Below are 16,211 nucleotides of genomic sequence, written 5' to 3'. Positions count from 1 at the left end.
GAGTCTAGAGATCAATACACAGTAAATCAAGCCATAATTTGTAGTATTTGCCTATTTTCATTCTATGAAAACTCTCCCTGCTACCAAGGATTGTCAAGCTACCAATGTGATATCACTGAATTCAGAGATGGAGAGAATAGTAGGAACCAGAAGGATAAAATAGCATGTTGGGCAAAATACGTGCCAAAAAGAAAAGCACACACACACACACAAACTTGCTAGGCAAAATAGCACATTGTGCAAATTAATTGACTATATAGAATTCACAATAAGGAATATGAATCTATTAAAAAATGTACATTTTTAATAGACGTTATTTTTAGAGCAGTTTTAGGTTCATAACACAATTGAACAGAAAGCACAGAATGTCCATGCTCTTGTTTCTGCCTTTCCAGTGTGGGCCCAGAACTGGCTCATACAAGCGCACAAGAGCCAATAGTTAAATGTTCAGAAACTTTGTGAGCCAGTTTTAAATACAGCTATTGCTAAAATTAAATTATATAAATTTGAAAATAAGTCAACTATATTAAATGAAAGGTAATGCTCAAAATTCCTCACATCCTAATTATTAACTGCATGTTACTATGACCTATGCACTTGAGACTCTTTATGTCTGTCAGATCTTTGTGGTGCAAATGCTTTATAATGATGTGCTACTGCTTTCCCTGTCTCTGAATTCATCAACATCATATTGGTAGCTTAAAAATGGCCTTGGTGGTAGTGGGAATATTTTTAGAATGAAAATAGGCAAACACTACAAATCATGGCTTCATTTACTGCGTATTGATTTCTGGATCTGTAGCCTGTACGTTGTGTGTGGCAAAAAAAATATTTTGTCTATGTTCAAAACCTACTATCTGACCCAGCAAAGAAGTCACTTGCATTATTGATGAACTCGTGAAGTTCCAGCAAATGTCTCTGTTATTTCAGCTCCTTCTACTCATTAACAAAGGAAATCAATCAACATTTATGTCAGAGCTACAATCAGCCATCAATTGAAACTATAAATTGGTTATGAATGCAAAATTTTGGAAAAATAAAAATAGTAAATTATGAGAATTAATTGACTACATAGAATTCACAATAAGGAGTTTTGTATATATCCACTTTTAATAGAGTTTGCTTTTTAGAACAGTTTTAGGTTCAGAGCAAAATTGAACAGAAAGTACAGTGTCCATTTGCTCTCTGCCCCTTCACATGCACAGACTCCCCCCTTAATAGCATCCCCCAAAGTGGTATGTTTGTTCCAACAGAGGAACCTACATTGAGACATAATTACCACCTAAGTTCCATAGATTACATTATGGTTCACTCTTGGTGTTATACATTCTATGGGTTTTGACAAATGTATTCATCATCATAGTATGATACAGAATAGTTTCACTGCCCTAAAAATTCCCTGTACTCTGCCTATTCATCCCTCCCTCACCCCAACCCCTGGAAACCACTAATCTTTCTACTGGTTTCATAGTTTTACTTTTTCCAGATTGTCACACAGTTGAAATCGTACATCATGTAGCCTTTTCAGATGAACTTCTTTCACTTAGTAGTATGCATTTACGTTTCCTCTATTTATTTTCATGGCTTGATAGCTCATTTCTTTCTAGCACTAAGTAATATTCCATTGTCTGGATGTACCACAATTTATGTATTCGTTCACCTACTGAAGGACATTTGTGTTGCTTCCAAGTTTTGGCAATTATGAATAAAGTTGTTATAAACATCTACATGTTATAACATCTTTCATTGTTTGGTAACTGTATATACATTATTCATCTCATTAAAAATTACAACAAATTTATGTACTAATATATATTTATACTTCACTGTCTCAGTTCTTAAAGATTTACCAGCACACTACTGCTTAGAAGCCATGGTAAACACTTTGGCTTTTACTCTGAGTAAAATGGGAAGCCACTGAACAACTTTGAGCAAGGGAATGACTGACATTTTTAAAGGATCAATCTAGTTGTGTTGAATGGAGACCCTAGTGGAACAGAAAGAAGCAGGCAAGTGTGTTAGGGGGTGATGGCCTCTAGGTGAGAGAGGATGGTGGTTTGCATGAAGTCTTGCAGCATGATTTAATCTAGATGGCATTCCCAGAATATCTTCCCTGTCCCTTAGTTCCATTTCATTTGAACAACTCATGCTTAAGGCATGTAAGAGTGGTCTGTTATATAGCTCCCTCTTCCCCGCTTGAGTTGGAAACAAATTGGTAAAAAGACAAGAGCAATTAGAAAATCAAATATAATGTTTATTGCATGTCAAAGCTGGACTGGAGGATGTAGCTTAGTGTGTGAACAAAAATGAGCACTCTAACTCCTTATCCTTCAATCTAAGCCTTGGAACCTGAGGGAAAGTTAAATAGGCAGCGTAGACACTTTTACAAAATGGAGGGAGGAGAACAAACCACCAAGGCTTTTTTCTTTTTCTTTTGTCTTATCTCTTTTCTCTTTCTGAATCTAGAACATAAGGATTCTATAGTACAGTACTGAAATAACCAAATTGTAGGAGATTTTTCACTTTTATTGCTTCTTTTTCTTTTTTTTTCATTAGAATTTTCCTTTTTTAGGTGATTTTGCATCCAGAGTTTCTATCCTCCACCAGTCCCCTACTACCCATGGACTATGAAGAGTTTGTCAGAGGTTGTCACCTTGGAGTATTTCCGTCATACTATGAACCCTGGGGTTATACTCCAGGTATGTGTCATGCATAGAATGCGGAATGTTTTGGATTTTGTTAGTATATTATTTTATGTGCATATATATAATATTCAAAGTTGACATTAAATTTCTAATGAGATTTCAGTTCTTCAGTTTTAAAAAAATTTTGATTGGATTCATCTCAGGGATCAAATTATGGTTTGTAGATGATTACTTAAGAATAAGGATGGGCCGGGCACGGTGGCTCAAGCCTGTAATCCCAGCACTTTGGGAGGCCGAGGCGGGCGGATCACGAGGTCAGGAGATCGAGACCATCCTGGCTAACACGGTGAAACCCCGTCTCTACTAAGAAATACAAAAAAACTAGCCGGGCGAGGTGGCCGGCGCCTGTAGTCCCAGCTGCTGTAGTCCCAGCTACTCGGGAGGCTGAGGCAGGAGAATGGCGTAAACCCGGGAGGCAGAGACTTCGTCTCAAAAAAAAAAAAAAAAAGAATAAGGATGAAGATTATGTAAGTATACCACGGTTTGGGCGTATTTTAGAAGATATGTGAGATATTGCCTCATTGAATTCCAAAGAAAAAGGAATGTGTTATAAAGGTTGTATGTTATTTAGCCATCTCTATCTGCCCCATTTATTAGTGTGAAGGAGAAATTGACTGTAAGTAGGATTAATATAATAAATAATAGTCTAGCAATGTTGTCCTTTAAAAATTATTTTAGAATAATTCTTTTTAAAATTTAATGAATGTATTTAATATATAATAGGTAACACAGTCACATGGTTAGGGAAACAAATATAAAAAGGTGTACAGTGAAAAGTCTTCTTCACATTCGTGTGCCTCAAAATAAAAGGTACTAAGAGAGGCTAGTAATTCAGTAAGTACTGTCAACAATGACATCATTCTATTCAGAAACTCCTCCTTCTTCACCCTCCTTCATTATTTTATTTTATTTTTTAACAGATGGTAGATTCTCAGATTTACTGTGTATTTTTCTTTTCTGGACCCAACTGGCATGGTTGCCACTAGCATCAAAAGTGATCAATTTGTATTTGTACTGAAATGTCTAATTAAAAGTGAAACAAATACTTTAAATACATGCCAATGGAAAGAATACAATAATAACTTTTCCATCTCTTATTAATAATCAGAGATGTTTCTGCCCAATGTAAATAAAATTTCACTTGCGATTTTATTATTATTTCTTTGAGACAGAGTCTCACTCTGTTGCCCAGGCTGGAGTGCAGTGGCATGATCTTGCCTCACTGCAACCTGTGCCTCCTGGGTTCAAGAGATTCTTGTGCCTCAGCCTCCTGACTAGCTGGGATTACAGACACACGCCACCACGCCTGGCTAATTTTTGTGTTTTTAATAGAGACAGTTTTCATCATGTTGGCCAGGCTAGTCTCAAACTGCTGGCCTCAACTGATCCACCTGCCTCGGCTTCCCAAAGTGCTGGGATTATAGGCATGAGCCATCACTCCCAGCCTCTTCACTTGTGATTTTTAAAAAGTTCAGAAAACATTTTTATTTATAATTGAGATAATAAATATTGCCTTTTGTATCTCAATGTTATCATTGATATAAAGCTCAAGTAAGGAGCAGCAGAGGCCAAGGTGAGGGGGAATAATAGGCTGAATTATGAAGAGGAAGAATTTTTTCTATTATTTGCATCTTTATCCTAGAATTAAAATACAGAATTTAAAATTCTACAAAAATAGGATCTGGAATTATTTACAGCAGGAACAACATGAGGGCTATGCGTGTTTGGTCATAAGGTCCTATTCTATTGTTCTAGCTTTCACCAAGCATAATTCGCCAGCAGCCATGAAAACTTAAAAATTTCCTGGGGAAAATAGACAAAGGATTGTCTTGAAACATGACATAGAAAATATTTGTATATAACTCCTCCAGGTGTCTCTCTTGCAGATCTAAAAATGGCCTACTTTTGTGAAGGTGTTGTCTTCTTACTTATGAAATGTCCACATAAATATCACAAATTGCTTGCAATACACCATCTTTTGAGACACATAAAGCACACGTTTCGCTGATGAACTTAACACTTTGTTTTTGACCTTGTTCTTATTATTTCTAGTAAAACAATTTACTATTGGAAGTATCATGAATAGAGAAGCATACAACCAAATGCATGAGTGACTGAGGCAATGTGGGAAGTCCTTTCTCTCAGGTCAAGAAAATGTTATAGAACTAACAGCTGACTGTCCACCGAAGTGTCATTTTATAAGACAAAGTTAAACTTAACAACCCAAAATGATAAAGGAGATATATCTAATGTTTTAAGACACAGGCCAAAGAAGATGTTACAAGGGATATTATAAATAGACAAATAAGTGAGCTTGTGGAATAGTCCACAGTGAATGAGTCATGCTGTGATTTACATTAACCAAAAGGAGCTGGTCACTCTTCCCCAACCTACAGTTACAGAAAGAATGCAACTTCTGGTGGTATACATTTAACATTAGCATATTAGATAACTGTCTATTATTTTTAGAATAATCTTTTTACGTGTTACTAGATCTAACTCACTCTAGAAAGTATTCAACAAAATGTGTTTTCAGAGAGCCAAATAAATATAAGGACCTACTTCATTGAATTAATTCAATGAACATATACTAAGCTTCATGGGTGCCTGGAATTTTACTGCATAGTGATTTGATGGCCATTTAGCAAACATTAAGGATCTGTGAACTTTCATGGCATTGTAGACAAAATTTTGTATACATATGTGTATAAGAATATTTCTCTTCATCATCCTCAGCAAACTAACACAGGAACAGAAAATCAAACACTTCACTTTCTCACTCATAAGTGGGAGTTGAACAATGAGAACACATGGACACAGGGAGGGGAACATCACACATCGGGGCCTGTTGGATTGGGGGGCAAGGAGAGGGAGAGCATTAGGACAAATACGTAATGCATGCGGGGCTTAAGACCTAGATGATGGGTTCAGAGGTGCAGCAAACCACCATGGCACATGTATACCTATGTAACAAACCTGCACGTTCAGCACATGTATCCCAGAACTTCAAGTAAAATTTTTTTAAAAGGAAAGTAAGAGATACTCTCCAACTCCCAACTCCCAAAGAAGGGGAAGCTGAATGCAGGAGGAAGTCTGAGGAAATAAAATTATGTAAAAAGAAAAAAAAAAAGAGAATATTTCTGGAAAGGAGTTCCAAAATGTTCATCAGACTCTCAAAAGGGCTGATGGTCCCCATCCCACTTTCCTCCTCTGCACCACTCGCCACTAAAATTAGAGAACCACAACTCCATGACTATATAGCTAAACCAAGAGGAAACATTTGCAGAGCAAGAGATAAAGTTGCTGTCTAAATTGTATTACTGCATGGGTAATGGGGAGATCTTTTTTCCTCCATCACCACTCACCAACCAAGGGTAATTCCATTATCAAATATAAATTCCTAAAAATGCAGATATCCTTGAGACTAGTAAAATTTTTAAGACATATCAGTTATTTCCTGGAAAACAGATTTTGATTAAAAGGTGAGGGAGCAGTGAAAGAGATCATCCATTTATTGAGCTCCTGAGACAGTGGAAGGAATATGTGCCAAGAGAGATTTAAATGGGGGAAGAAGCTGGTCACATCCAAAACATATTTAACCTACCCTATAAACTTGCCAAGTTCTTAGAAACACAGGCTAGAAAGAAGCAAAAAACAAAACCAGCTGGGATTGAAGGTGCAGTGGAGTCTGGCAGTTCTGCACAAGGGTTCTGCAGCCAGATACCTGACTTCAAATCCCAGCTATACCACAAACCCTGGCCTTGTGAAGGTGGGTGAGTTATTTCTCTGTGCCTCAATTTCTTCAGCTGTAAGATGGGGATAATGATGGCCCCACTTAACAGGCTTGCTGAGAGATTAAATAAGTTAATGAGACATGAAAAAGAGTTTAGTGTTGTGCCTGACACAAAGTGAACATTGCTATTACTAGGAGGAGGGCCTTTTCCTCCTCTGAGTGCATACAAGGATTTAGGCGCTGGTCTGAAGCCAAGCTTTGGTCTTTTTTCCCTGGCAGCTGAATGCACTGTGATGGGTATCCCCAGTGTGACCACGAACCTCTCCGGGTTTGGCTGTTTCATGCAGGAGCATGTGGCTGATCCTACTGCTTACGGTGAGCTTTTTCATCATTAACCCATCCTGGGGATTCGTGACCTCTAACCAAACAAAGCACAGGTTCTTTACAGAGCCTAACTCTAAACTTATCCTGATAATTAAACTAATTTTTTTATATTTCTTGTTTAATTAAAAGTCAATTTAGGCTGGGCATGGTGGTTCATGTCTATAATCCCAGCACTTTGGGAGACCGAGGTGGGTGGATCACTTGAGGTCAGGGGTTTGAGACCAGCATGGCCAACATTGCAAAACCCCATCTCTACTAAAAACACACAAAAAATTAGCCAAGTATGGTGGCTCACACTTGTAATTCCAGCTACTCCGGAGGCTGAGGCATGAGAATCACTTGAACCTGGTAGGTGGAGGAGGTAGCGAGCTGAGATCGTGCCACTGCACTCCTGCTTTGGTGACAGAGCCTCAGGCTGTCTCAAAAAAAAGAGAAAAAAGTAGATTTATAAATAGATTTATGTCCTTTGCAGCAACATGGATGCAGCTGGAGGTCATGCGGGAACAGATAACCAAATGCTGCATGTTCCCACTTATAAGTGGGAGCTAAACATTGAATACACATAGACACAAAGATGGAAACAATAGACACCTGGGGACTGCTTGAGTGTGGAGTGGGGGAAGGGGGCATGGGTTGAAAGACTACCTACCAGGCACTATGTTAATCACCTGGGCGATGGGATCATTTGTACACCAAGACTTAGCAATACGAAATGTACCCATCTAACAAATATGCATGTGTTTCCCCTGAACCTAAACTAAAACTGGAGAAAAAAAAAGTAGCTTTAAATGTGTGGTCCACAAATAACATAAGAATGTTATTAATATTAATATATTGCCCATAAGACAAACTGCAAAAAGAACGCAAACCTTGGACAAACTTTGTTCTTTACCTTTTTTCCCCCTGAATTTTGATCCCTTCTACTGCCTAGAAGTGGTATTACAATAACTATGGTCTTAGAGTACATATATTGGTCATTAGATAGAGAGTACATATATTATTATTATTATTATTATTACTGTTATTATTTTAAAGGCCCATGCCAAGTTAGCAAAATTCACCTAAATTGTTTAAGTTAAGATGGTAAAATAATCTGCGTACCATTATCTGTCTGTTCATATTGATTAGAATTAAGAAAAATTAGAATAGGATACATTCTCTGCCTATACATTGCCAATTCCCTGGATCTTTTTTTTTTGAAACATGGTCTCATTCTGTTGCCCAGGCTGGAGAGCAGTGGCCTGATCCTGGTTCACTGCAGCATCCACATTTCTGGCTCAGGTAATCCTCCTGCCTTAGCCTCCCGAGTAACTGGGGCTACAGGTGCACACCACCACACCTGGCTAAATTTTGTATGTAGAGATGGGATTTCCCCAGGTTGCCCAGGTTGGTCTCGAACTCCTGGGCTCAACGAATTCACCCACCTCCACCTTCCAAAGTGCTGGGATTACAGGTGTGAGCTACCAAGCCCCAGCCTTTTTTTAGGCGTACTGTTGCTCTTTCCTCAGGCTAGAGCTGGAGTTTTCAGCCACGGCTGCACAGTGGGAACACTGGGGAACCTAAAAGGCACAGATATCCAGGCCCTGCCCTGGAAATTCTGGTTAGTGAGCAACCACATGGAGGATCACTGATCCAGTGTATCCCTAGACTGCCAGAGTGTTTTTCAGCAAGATCCACTTTGTTGGCTGTATGTCAGTGATGGTTGTAAACCATTAGAAGGGAATTAGGGCCTTAGAAAAGAATAAAGTGGGGGTAATTCCTGAGTCAGGGGGTGGATAATGCATAGTTTTTGATGGAACCAAAGAGTTAGTAAATCATAGAAGAACAAATGTTTAAGGTGAGTCCTACTTTTACTTGTGCTTTGGCTTTTGTGTTCTTCAGGTATTTACATCGTTGACAGGCGGTTCCGTTCTCCAGATGATTCTTGCAATCAGCTGACTCAGTTTCTTTATGGATTTTGCAAACAGTCACGCCGCCAAAGGATTATCCAGAGGAACAGAACTGAGAGGCTCTCAGATCTTCTGGATTGGAGATACTTAGGCAGAGTGAGCAAGTTTTGATAAACACAGCAGACCACTTAAAAAATTCCACTGGACTATAAACATGTTGATTCTAGTCATAATCTCTAAAGTTAATCCAATATTATAACTGTTAAAACCTCAGTGTCTCCATGTACTTTTAAAAATTTAATGAGTTTCCAAAGTCCTAAATCTATTTCTTCATGTTTAGTTTGAATCTATCCATAATAGCAAGTCCATCAGGATCTAGCACTAATCTTACTAGCTATTCCATTGTCAGTGCCTCACTTGATATGTAACTGGTATAAGGAAACATTTTATGAAGTTGAAGAAAACATCAAGAGAAAAGTCCCTACTTTGTTTCTCTCTAGAGAAATATTATGGTCATATTTCTCAACTGTAGTGAGTAATGGGAATAATACAGTTTTTCAAAATGATGAGTACAGGAAATACCTCCCCTCAATCATGCAATAGGTTTATAAACACCTGGATGCTCACATAGCTTAGCAGTGGTGATTTAATAATAAATTAATTGACTTTGCCTTCACATAATGTGTCTGTTTGCACAGTGCTGAACACTCTTGGCTGAATGATAGATGCTGCCATTTGCTGAGTATCTGCACACACAAATGCCAGTGCTCATTACAACCTGGATGATTAATTTTACTATCTCCATCGTGCAATGAAAATAGATACACTAGACTTTTAGAAGTGATATTTCTTGCCTGAGGTCTGAAGCCGGATTTACACCCAATTTATCTGAATATTCAGGCCCTATCTTTTTTCCATGCCACACTGCTTCTTTGTGGAATGAAACCAGTGTTTTCAGTCACCTTAATGCTCAATTCAGAGCTCAGTATGACCAGTATGGGCGTTCTTCCCCGGCATTTTATAGTATTTCTTTGCCTATGGGTTGAAAAATAATAAAACTATAAACCATAATTTCTTTCCTGAGTCTCAAACTTAGAGTGCATAGATTCTGTCACTTTAAAAAATACATAGGTTTCAGAAGTGGAGAATAAGGCCTTATTTAATAACTTGGTTATTGAGATATCTAAGGGTTCTTATTAACCTGTGATTTGGTTTTCTATCAATAGTATTACCAGCATGCCAGACACCTGACATTAAGCAGAGCTTTTCCAGATAAATTCCATGTGGAACTAACATCACCACCAACGGTAAATATTCAATGTATTGTTTGTTTTGAAAGCTATATTTCTTTTTATAAGTTTAAATAATACATTTAAATTTGGAAGTAGCTACGCACACAAGCTATGATACTTTTTCATAATGTTGAATCAAACCAAAGAGGAGAGAGAGGAACTCACAAATCAGACTGTCTTAAAGCTCTCAAGACAGTTGATTCATGTCATTGGAGAAGCATCTCTGAGTTAAAACTTTCTCTGCCTTAATGCTTGAAATGGTTCTGATGGACATCCATTCTTTGGGGAGTTGTTCAAAAACAAACTGGACTGCTTTAATCGAAAGTGAATTTGCTCTCCAAGAAAGTGTGTATATGGGTGACCACTCAGCAAGAGTGAAATAGAGTAAGTTCAGCACCCCCACAGGAATTGAACTAGATGAGCATTTATGTTCCATTCAAAAATGCCCACCAGGGTGTCTTCTTCTAAAATCCAACTAGACATTTATGTTCATAAGACTGCTATAGGCCACATTTGTCATCAGATTCACTTAGCAGGGTAGAAGACAGGAGGTGCCGCTTGAAGCAGGGTAGCATCAGGCATTTCTCTTTAGTGGAATTAGTTCTTGCAGTAGTCTACACAGAGTGATTCAAGAGCTAAACATCTTTGGCCCCCTACACACTAGGTGACGGCTTAGGTGCAAGAAGATAAGACCCATACCATTGCAAATGAGATCACCTTAGCTAGTAGCTCCATGTCCCACAGGAGCCTCTATCTCATGTAAATCCCTGCAAACCAGCTTTCATGATCCCTGCAAGGAATATGCTCAATTACAAGTCATCATTCAGAGATTCCCAAAAACTCTGGCTCCTCATCAGGTATTTATAGATTTTTTCAGTTCAGATATAGTTTCTCAATCAGGGGTCACTGTTACTGTAAACAACTATCCCTAGTAACATGATTTATATTCCACTTTTATCAGGTTTCCAGTGGAATAGATCTGAAAGTTAACCTGAAGTAAAATTTGCCCATGAAAAAGGTGACAAGGTTTTCTTAAACGCTCAGGTTACAAATTCTGACTTTCATGTTTATGATTCTAGCATTCAGAGTTGATTGCTTAGCTTATTCAGAGGTGGTCATTCTACTTAATGATAATTCAGCAATATTCATCCGTTTTTCTGTTCACTTATTTATCCAGTTATTATATCTAATAAGCATTGAGCACCTACTTCAAGCTAGGTCTCAAGTGCAGAACTCAGTTCTTTTGTTGCATTGCTAACAGGTAAAGTATCTGAACCTTAAAATGACTGTACATGTATGACATGATAATAATGTATAAAATAATTGAAATACAGAGTGACGAGCGCTGTAACATTTTGATACATCTGTCTCCCCATTCAATCATATGCACTTCAATTATGTTTTTTCCTCTGGTTTCTTTAGTGGCAGTGTTGTGCCAGAAACATGATTGGTGCTCAGCATGTGTTTATCAAATAAGTTATCTCAGTATCTCAAAGAGAAGGGCAAATTAATGAAAGTCTAGTGGTATTTTCTCATTAACTGAAATAGCAGCAACTGGTGGAATTGTAGAGTCAGTGAAGTGGCCTGACTTCCAGGATGCCTTCAAGTGGTGGCTGTCCATGGCATTTCCAGGGTACCCTCATTCCAAAGCTCTGTTGAGCAAAGTTGAGACTTAGAGACTAACAGTATCAGCAGTGTAAGATGACAGTTGACATTAAAGTTTCTGGAGTCATCACAGACCTGGTACAAATCTTTGCGCTACCGTTTATGTGCTGTGTGATGTTGGGCAAGTTAGTTGACCCCTCTAACCCTCCATTTTATTCTGTACTGAAAAAAACATATGTATTAGAGTGCTGTTAAAAGATGAGATGATAATAATATGTATATAACACCTGGCACATTTCAGTACTTAATAAAGAATAGCTATATATTTAATGACTCCCTCTTGAGGTTGGTGGTATCAAAATCAAAATGAATCAAAGTTTAAAGCACCCAGATTACAATAGATACATAACTACTTACAAAATTGATGGTTGATGCATAGTATTTACATCATTGAAAACCAATACATTGTTATGATGTTTATCTTATTTTTGTCTTTGGCAGACAGAAGGATTTAAATATCCCAGGCCTTCCTCAGTACCACCTTCCCCTTCAGGGTCTCAGTCCTCCAGTCCTCAGAGCAGTGATGTGGAAGACGAAGTGGAGGATGAGAGATACGATGAGGAAAAGGAGGCTGAAAGGGATCGGTTAAATATCAAGTCACCATTTGCACTAAGCCACGTTCCTCATGGGAAGAAAAAGCTGCATGGTGAATATAAGAACTGAATTCTACATGTGCTGAGAAGAGCTAATTTTAAAAAGCAAAGTAAGACTAATTATTTAAAACAAAAATGCCACACATTTTATTTTCTCCTTCTAAGTATTACAATGGAATTTATTATCTGCCTAAAAAGTGGAAGAAATTGAGTGAATGACAATTTCATAATTTAGAATAAGATCCAAGTTATTTTCCCCAACTCTTGTTTCCCCCATAAAAGTTAGGCATGAGGAGGAGCACTCATTAAAGGCAGAAGATGGAAAAGTGTTTTTAAAATGGTGAATTTAAGTGGTAAGGATTTTCTCTTACTCTGTTTATTTTTAAATTATCACCATAATCCTTTGCTTACTATTTATGCAGCTTCTCTACCCCATCACACAAATTTCCCATTTCCCCCCTGAAAACCTTGATCTTACCCATTAATGTGCACTACCTACATATTTTGATTTTTACTGATTACTTTCATTTTTCACATGCATCAGAACCATGATTTATATGTAGTTTTGCAGAGACAAAATCCATGTGTGAACAGCTATCCTAAGTTCATATTTTGATGCATATTTATGCACATTTATGTCACTTTTGAACTCTAGAATTTATGTTTTAATTAATGAAAGATCTTACCATGTGAATGGAAGATATTACCATGTGCATGGTACCAACATCTTACTGTAACATTTTTCTATTGTTTAAATAGACAGACTTTTTAAAAATTTGGTCAATCTTCATAGATGATAAGTTGTTAAATCCAAGTAAATAAATGCATTAATATTTAATAACTTAACTTTCACTGATAATGCCTTGTTTAAAAATTGTTTAGACATTCGAATAACATGTGGGGAGCAGCTGTTATGAATAATTCCTACAGAAGCTATCTTTCTAAAAGTAGTTAGAATAGAACATCTATTCAGTTGTAATAACAACAATGTCTCTTAACATATTCTGTGATGTGCGTAGAGTCATAGTTGAATGATTATTAATTTAGCAGATTTATGTTTTAAGTATAATTAAGTCTAAATTGGCAACAAAACAAAACCAAAAATCACACTCTTGGATTGTTTTTATTCATAACTAAGTAGTTATCCACTGTGAGTTCCATTTAACTCACAGTGACTTCCTTTATTGACATATCAATTGGCCTTCTGAAGAGGCTCTAAAAAAGTTTTGGTCTTCTCAGAGATGGATTATTGATGACAAAAATGGAAGAGCAGCAACGACAAGGTGTCAGATGGCTCAAGACCATTGGAAAACTGTAATTCTGCTCTCCTATTGCTCCATTAGCTAGAAAAAAGTAGAAGACTGTTGGATACAAGCAGCAAATCAGACCAAAATGGAAGATGGCTGGAAATTTACTTTACTAGATGTCCAGAAAGAAGAGAAATAATTGACCTAAAATCTAACCTTTGACACACGACCTGTGGATGCCAATTAACCCAGCATCTGCAGAGAAGTTTGAAATGCTCTGTACTGGAGAGGAGAAAAAATATGAGATGGACTTATATTATAGGCTCATTCGCTGAAGTACCAGAAAGATCTTGTGATAAATGAGGGTTCACTGTTACAATAACCATGAAAATGTATCCCTCGTAAAGTAGCGTACAGTATCTATTCAAATGATATTCTTGATTGGTAACTGGTTGTTCAACTGTTATTGAAAACCTGCCTACACAGTAAAATACCTGAAGATGTAAGTGCTTTCTGTTCAATGACATAATAATTTGATGATAATAAGTGTGTACAAATAATAGGAATTTAGCTGACTTGCAAACACCTGGCTTTGACAGCATGTGTAGGAATCACCTTCTATCCTGTACTTGGTCCCTTATTCAGACAGCTTCTGCCAGGTGACTCCATCCCTCCACTCTAGTCATTTCTTCATCCTTTTCCCCAAGACCGACAAAAGTTGGTGAGGAGAAGCAAATAAGATTGTTAGCAGATGGCTCTGTGTCTAGTACAGTGCCTTGTACATAATAGTTGCATAAATAAAAGGTCTTACTGGGAGACAGAGGTTCAAAAAATTGTTGCTTTTAAAGAATGTATGTATTCATAAGTGGAAGGACAAGAACTATAGAAAAAATGTGTGGTATCTGATCAGCTGAGAGAAAGACCCCTTTTATGGATTGTACCACCTGCTACGGTTTGAATGTTTGTGTGCCCCCCAAATTCATATATAGGTGCTCCTCAACTTACAATGGGGTTATGTTTGGATAAACCCACTGATACTGTCTTTCTTTCTTTCTTTTTTTTTTTTTTTTTGACAGTCTTGCTCTGTCACCACAGCTGGAGTGCAGTGGTGTGATCTCGGCTCACTGCAACCTCCACCTCCCAGGCTCAAGCAATTCTTACACTGCAGCCTCCCAAGTAGCTCGGACCACAGGCATGTGCCACCGCACCTGGCTAATTTTTGTATTTTCTTTTTAATAGAGACAGGGTGTTGGCATATTGGCCAGGCTGGTCTTTGAACGTCTGGCCTCAAGTGATCCGCCCACCTTAGCCTCCCGAAATGCTGGGATTACAGGCGTGAGCCACCATGCCTGGCCAACCCTCTGATATTTTTAATTTATAATGGGCCTATCAGAATATAAATCCATGCTAAGTCAAGGAGTGTACTGAGTGTGTGTTGCTTTCATCCCACCATAAAGTTGAAACATCATAAATTGAACCATTATAAATTGGGCCCGTCTGTACTGAAATCCTAATCCCCAATGTGATGGTATCCACAAAGGAGGCGAAGCCTTTGGGAAGGGAATGGGTCATGTGGGCAGAGCCCTCATCAATAGGATTACTGCCCTTATAAAAGGGGCTCCAGAGAGCTGCCTTGCCCTTTCCACCACACGAGGACACAGCAAGAAAGTGCCATCTATGAGAAATGGACCTTCTACCAGACACTGATTCTGTTGACACCTTGATCTTGAACTTCTCAGGCTCCAGAATTGTGAGAAATAAATAAATTTCTGTTGTTTATAAGTCACACAGTTTGCAGTATTTTGTTTTAGCAGCCTGAACTGATCAAGACACTACTGTCCCTTCCGTGGTAATGGTTAGAGTGAACAGAACTGGTTTTACATATGCAGATGAGAACATAAATGTTGCAGGTGTTATGCTAATAGTTTTTCAGGATACAAGGAAGACTCACAAGAGGAACCGGTCAAGTCTACTTAGGGAGGTCCAAAGAGTCTTCACTGAATGAGCCCAAATGTCTGTGAGTAATATGGACGATAAAATGGCCCATTTCACACAGTGTTTGTGAGGATTAAATCATATTAAAAATGAGCTGTTTCTAAAGGAATTTACAGTCCAGTATGAAGAGACTGAACAGAATGAAGTTACATTCCCAACTTCCCTTTCTTTGTGGTCAAGATAAAATAATGTAATTCAAGGTTGATAAGATAACACATTTTCATTTATCATAACCAGTTAAAGAAAGAAGAAATGCAAGCTGGAGGCTAATCTGAACAAGCCAGGGCCACTTCACCTTCTTCTCTTCTCTCTTAGGAACACAATGATGGTATTGGGAGAGAGAAGGCAACTACTGGAAAACAAAGAATAATTAAGAGCCCAGGATGGAGGCCAGATAGCCGAGGTAGGCTATAGAGGCAAAAAAGGGAAGGACAATGAGAATTGTGCAGAAAGTGACTGAAAGCCCTGCCTGCAGATCGAGGTATTCTCGTGCATGTATCCATGTTGAAGGCAGAAAATTTCCAATTTTAAAACACAAGCCATATAATGTGAAGGTTTTCTGATCTATGATCAGTTGTTCATTTCGGTTTTTTAAAAATCTAGAAGTAGATAGAATGTAGACAGCGTAAGAGAGTTGAAAAGTTATAGAAAATTAGGAAGAGGGACTTTTAAATTAATCAGCATATTTGTACCTAAGAACATCCAAGG

General features: G+C 37.9%; 1 protein-coding gene across 1 annotated transcript in view; it reads left to right on the top strand.

Annotated features, from left to right (window-relative positions):
- The window catches only part of GYS2 (glycogen synthase 2 (liver)), a 69,736-nt gene extending 56,629 nt beyond the window's left edge, over nucleotides 1-13,107 (top strand). The window contains exons 12-16 of the mRNA XM_011955087.1: nucleotides 2,573-2,699; nucleotides 6,718-6,813; nucleotides 8,704-8,867; nucleotides 9,938-10,018; nucleotides 12,110-13,107. Of these exons, the coding sequence (XP_011810477.1) occupies nucleotides 2,573-2,699; nucleotides 6,718-6,813; nucleotides 8,704-8,867; nucleotides 9,938-10,018; nucleotides 12,110-12,331 (690 nt within the window). The 3' untranslated portion in view covers nucleotides 12,332-13,107. The remainder of the gene's footprint in view (nucleotides 1-2,572; nucleotides 2,700-6,717; nucleotides 6,814-8,703; nucleotides 8,868-9,937; nucleotides 10,019-12,109) is intronic.
- Nucleotides 13,108-16,211: the final 3,104 nt, after the last annotated feature.

The sequence above is a fragment of the Colobus angolensis genome, unplaced genomic scaffold (genome assembly GCF_000951035.1).
Source record: "Colobus angolensis palliatus isolate OR3802 unplaced genomic scaffold, Cang.pa_1.0 Scaffold11, whole genome shotgun sequence".
Lineage (NCBI taxonomy): Eukaryota > Metazoa > Chordata > Mammalia > Primates > Cercopithecidae > Colobus > Colobus angolensis.
This window is presented reverse-complemented; position numbering and strand designations above follow the sequence as displayed.